This window comes from Apaloderma vittatum, unplaced genomic scaffold (assembly GCF_000703405.1).
Source record: "Apaloderma vittatum isolate BGI_N311 unplaced genomic scaffold, ASM70340v1 scaffold1498, whole genome shotgun sequence".
In the NCBI taxonomy this organism is placed as follows: Eukaryota; Metazoa; Chordata; class Aves; order Trogoniformes; family Trogonidae; genus Apaloderma; species Apaloderma vittatum.
The window spans coordinates 1-5,539 of NW_009731008.1; the positions used below are offsets into that span (position 1 = coordinate 1).

Consider the following 5,539-nt stretch of genomic DNA (forward strand, 5'->3'; position numbering starts at 1 on the left):
GCTGCTGGTGCTGCAGCTGACACTCACTGTACAAATGAGGTGGGTCAGAGGGAAGTGCCGTGGGCTGCACCAAAACATGGGGCTGACTCTCCAAGGCCTGTTTGTGCTGAGCACCATCAGGACCATAGTGGCTCCTCTGACCCACCCTGTGCATGCCGCAGCACTCCTGAGGCCAGCTGTGGCCTGGAAGCATCCTGCCCCGGACAGACGGGAGCACCGTTTGCTGGAAAGAGCTTCCCGGTAAGCGAGTGTTGTCCAAGTGATGGTGGTGATGAAGCCAGTGTGGGTTATGTCTGAAGGCACCACAGTGCTGAGGGCTGTCTGTCACCTCTCTGTCCTGAGAGGTATCTGTGGACCAGTTGTAGCAGTAGGTGTTGTCACCGATGGATAGTGCTGACATCTCCAGGAGAGGCTGGTCTGGCAGCAGCTCTTGCCGTAGCAACCGCTGGTCTGGCCCCAGTTCAGAGCCGGGGCCACAAGCCCAGGCACTGCCCGGCTGCTCAGGACAGCCCCCCCGGGACCACCCTGGGTAGGTGGAAGTCCCTGCGGAGCCGCTGGCTTCTTGCAGTGTTTCTGTGCAGGCGTCACAGGGTGCAGGCTCTCCTCCAGCCCTGTAGAGTGAGTGGTTGCACTTCTCCTCCTCCTCTTTCCCCACGCTGAACGGAACCTTTATTTTGGCCCTGAGTTCATCGGCAACTGAGAGCTGAGCTTGATGTCTTCTCTCTGGGTGGTAAAATTTGCATTTATTGCCATAGGTGCATTTTTTACCTGAAAGGATCAAAAATCAAACAGGAGATCATCACTAGCACCCATGTTGATTAACGTACTCATCACTTCTCCCCAGCACTGTGCATTTGCATGGGTTAGGGTGAGACCAAACAGAGAAAACGGGAAGTGCTGTTTTCCAGTTCAGTACTTTTGACCCCAGATTCAAATATTGCTGACGTAAATAGCAGGGTGAAGCAGCAGGGGAAGGAAGTCTCTGCTATTTTAGAGATGTCTGAAATTCATTTATGTTCCGATGGGCTGGGAGACCTGCTGCTACAAAGAGCTGCTTTAAAAAGTTAAGGATTTACATTGAGCAATCTGCACATTGCTGGAAAGCTGTTGGGAGGCGAGAGAGGGGAAATGTTTGGGTGGCCTTTCCCAAGAGCTACAATACAAGTCCTCTCTGCAAAGTGTGTACAGGCTGGGGGTCAGCACAGCCATGGTACCTGGTTTGGGTGCTGTGTGCAGGCACAGATGGAGGAGCCAGAAAGAGCCGCTGCCTTTGCTGAGGCTGAAGCCACTTGAGCAGAAGAGGAAGGAAGCATCACACATTTGAGCAGCCCTGACCCAAGTCCCTACCCCATGAAGCAGGACAGCACATGGCAACGCTGCTTGCCCTTAGCCAAAGGAAAGCAGCGCTGGGAAGCAAGGAGCAGGAAGAAGAGGGTCAGCAGTTCACAGCACGGGAAGAAACCCACCATAGGGGCAAGGCTGCCATTTTGGTTCAGGAAGCACTGGCTTTTTGCTGAGGAAGTTATTAAGGGTGGGTCCATGCCGGCCTAAGGGATCGTCAGGAGGCATAAACCTGAAAAAGGAAAAAGTCACAGGGGTAATAAAAATACCTCGAGCTTTTGGAGCTAAAGGGCCATCACAGATTGTGGCACAAGCTTGGGGCAGAAAAACCTTGTGACCCTTTTGTGGCCTGGCCTTCAGGAGTCAGTCTGTGTTACTAGGCACGGTGTCCTCCTGCCTACCAAGACAACAATGCTTCAGCTTCATTAAGTTGTTGGGTTTTCCCAATAAAATAAAACAACTGGAAAAGCATGGTGGCTTGGCATAGCTCTGGCCAGCCAGCAGCCCCAGCCATAGTAGCATCGCTTCCTTTTCCTCTAAAGCAGCAGCAGCAGTGGCAAATTTTCTGTAGTCCTGGCACTGCAATCCTCACCATCAGCTCCCTTGAACAGCAAACTCACTAAATACTTGTAGGAGAATGAGGATTAAAAAGCCAGCAGTTCATTCAGAGCTACAGATAATTGTGCGCATGGTCCAGCTTTTTTTCCAGGATTCAGTAAAGGCTTCCTGCTACGAATGCTTAGATAAGACTCTTTATTCTTTGATGCCAGTACCTGAATGTGATGTTACAGAAAGAAAACTAATTAGCATCTCTGGACTTGTTTATAAATGAATCTGCACTGCACCCACTCGCTGTCAGATGAAGGGAGTCATGGTCAGGAGGGGAAGGGAATTTGGTTATCCACATTATATCAGACTGAAATCTCCAACTTCAGCCTGTGGTTTTAGAGAGGTTCCCAAAGCTGTGCAAGAAGGTCCTATTGAAACTATTGAAACCGGCTTCACAGTAACAGCTAGACTTTCTGAGAGAAGGCTTCTGAAAAGGTCTGGCAGTCCCTATGAAATAGGAAGGAGAATTTCATATACATATTTGTAACCCATTGGAAGAAGCCTGGTGGTAGTTGGAGATAATGGACTGGAGCTTCCACAAACACAGTATGCTTATGTTCAGGAACTGTGTTTCTGTGAACAGTATTACAGGGAAACTGAAACCCAGTGCTGAGGACACCCATCTAATTTTGGTGGTGGGAGACCGCTGCCGTGTGAGGCAGCTGCTCCGCTTGCAGTCACCCATGCACACTGGATGCCTCTGAGGGCTTTTCCTCAGGCAAACCGAGGGCTAATGATCACCTCTGCTACTAGGAACCTCCGACAAGTTTAGCATGTGCAGACTGAGAAGCATATGGCTTAGCCTTGTGGGCACCGTGTAAGTGCCATCATGAAAACCTTCCCCAATGGGGGTGGTTAAGGGCCAGAGAGACCAGCTTCTCATCGCTCTTATTTTAGAAAAGTTACAGTTACAAAAGCATAGGAAAAAGTGCTGTTCTGCCTTGTAGGGCAATTAAAAATGCTCCCACGTAGCCAGCCTCCTCTCATGGATTCTGTTTTGTATAGGAAATAGAAATTAAAATACACCAAGCCTTGGTTTAACATCCCTGTTTGGACTGGAAAGAAGCAAAGCTGGCCACTAGTGGTGCCATTCAGATAGATAAGTTCATTGAAGAGTGATGCGGGGGCATTCAAGACCAAAGCTGAGGAAGCAGGAACTAGAGAAATGAGATAAGAAAAGTTGTGGTAAAATCCTTTTAGAAAAAGGCTCATGTACTCTGCTGCTGGTGGGAGGTGCGTTGGTGTTGGAGCTGACTTGGCCCATAATGTTTAAATTGAAGACCATTTAACAGCAACCTACCTGTTACTGACGAAAGAGTACATAAGTAGTCGCTGCTCAATAAACCATTTCCACTCAGGATTTTCATTCTGGAGATCCCGATAGTGGTCGTTGGAAACAATGACCCCATCTTTCTCATAAGCAACTTTCACTATGTAGCGATCATCGTAGCAAACTACCCTCTTGCCTTTCACCTTTCGGGATGGGGTGTACACAAGGATCGATTGCTTTTCAAGCTCTTCAAGAATATGCTGATCTGTGGGGCAGTTGGCAGAAATAGAAGGGAAAAAAGTTTTAAAAAATAAAAACTAATTAATTAATAATTACAAGGTTTCAATCATGCTAGAAACCTACAGGAATCTAAAGATACTTCATCACTGTAGGCAGCTTACAGTGGTGTGATTTTTCTGATGCACTGATATCTGATGGTTATTTGGCAACATAAAAATTAGGTCTTTTACAAAAGCACCTACTTGTAAAATTTAAGCCACACTTTTTTGATTTTTTTAAGCCTTATCTTTAAAAGGATAGATTGAGTCCCACACCAGAGGCATACTGGACCCCTGTAGCGCCCTTTTTACCCCACTAGATGCTAGAAGGGTTTGGACTAGATGACCTACGATTCTATGATAAAATGTGCCTGATCAAATAAATAAACAAACATATTTCGCTGCTGTTGAGGATACTCTGACTTCTTGTCACTATGCAGAGAGATGCATCCCCAGCCACCTCATCTGCAGACACCATGCTGCTGACACAAATCTGACAGATCTGTTTCCATACAAACTGCACCTCACCACCCTTCACAGACTTCAGCTGGTGCATTTCCTCCTCCTGAAAGAGGAATCCATGTAGCTCCTATATTGGGGTAACAGTCTAACAGGTAACAGTCATGTGGTAGTGCACGTTTTGGATACTGCCACCTCTGGATAATGTGTGCAACCATGTCGTCATCTCCTGGCTGGCCTTAAAAGCTCTGTAGACTCATTACAAGTTGACAGACTTCTTCAACTCAACTGGCAGCAACCTGTGTTTGTAAAGCAGAAAGCTCAAAGCAGTGTAACAAAGTCTCACAAGCAGTTTTAGCTGCTAGCCAGAAGCGTGTGGCAGTAAATTAATGGCTACGTTAAGGGATGCAAATCTGATACACAGTTTGTGCTGTGCTTATCTTTACAGGGCAAAATTGCACTGGGCTCTTCACACCCCTTCTCTCCAGACTGCACCTGATGGGTGCCAAACTACACTCAGGATGGTAACCTACCTGCAATGGGACTGTCTTGCCGAGGGGGGTCCTTTCTCCAGAGTGGGACAAAATCCTTGATGTACGTGTGCCCCCTCTCTCGAAACCAATCTACTGCCAGCTGGATGCCCCAGCAGGAGAACACCTCTTTGTTTCCGTGACTATAAAACACAAAGGAGGAAGATGGTGAGGTAAAGCTTTCAAGAAGCTTAGAGTTCTTTTTAACTGAGTCTGTCAGGAAAATATGAAATAAACAGCTTTTGTGTCATTTACCGGTTTCCAAGAAAAAAACCTGGCAGGGTTGTCCTGGTTGGACAGATCCAAACACCTCCTCCAGACAAACCAGAATCTTGTTATCTGTAGCAGTTTGGATACTTAAAACCAGAGGCATTCTAGTCCTGATTTCCATGACATGCCTGCTACCCAGTATTTTTCCTTCCATCTGGATGGACTTGGGTCCTAAAGTACCATCAAGATCTTAGGCTATGTCAGACCCTTCACGTGCCTTGTGTGATAACAATTTGAGGAGCGAGAGTTTCTTCCAGTACAGGTAGAAACCCACAAGTCTCTCATGTGAGAAACAAAATGTGGAAATTTTTGTCTGTGGTAACAATGTCATTAGGGATTTTAATGTCTCAAGTGGCTGCAAGTGTGATCAGAGGTCATTCAGTTGCTGACCTCTTGGAAACAGGAGTCAAACTATGGGCGAACGAAAACTCTAAGAGGCAGGATGGAAAATCCAGAGAACCTAACCCAGGACACCAAAAAGGGAACAAAACCTCAGTGGAGATAGCCACAAGAACCTCAGGCCCATCTTTATCTTGTCCTAGTTTGTCAATTTTGTCTTCATTGCACAAAGAGGCAGGAAGACCCTAGGACATGCACTGTAGAGAATGTGGGCAAGGTGGGTCCCAAAGAATTATCAATATTCAGAGCAAGACACAGAAAACAACCTCAAGAAAAACAATTAGAGGTGATATCCTTCCTAAGTTTCCCCACACATCAAAAGTTCTTACTGCTTGTAATTCGCTTACGCAAAACTTGACTACAGTGCAGTGCATGTTAATTTG

General features: G+C 46.7%; 1 protein-coding gene across 1 annotated transcript; it reads right to left on the bottom strand.

Moving 5' to 3' along the window:
* Nucleotides 1-145: 145 nt before the first annotated feature.
* LOC104269175 (probable ribonuclease ZC3H12D) lies at nucleotides 146-4,630 on the bottom strand (the record flags this gene model as incomplete). The annotated part of the gene is made up of 4 exons (XM_009874995.1): nucleotides 146-768; nucleotides 1,467-1,573; nucleotides 3,251-3,485; nucleotides 4,491-4,630. Coding segments are annotated over 4 exons (1,105 nt in total), but the record flags the coding sequence as incomplete, so codon positions are not given.
* Nucleotides 4,631-5,539: the final 909 nt, after the last annotated feature.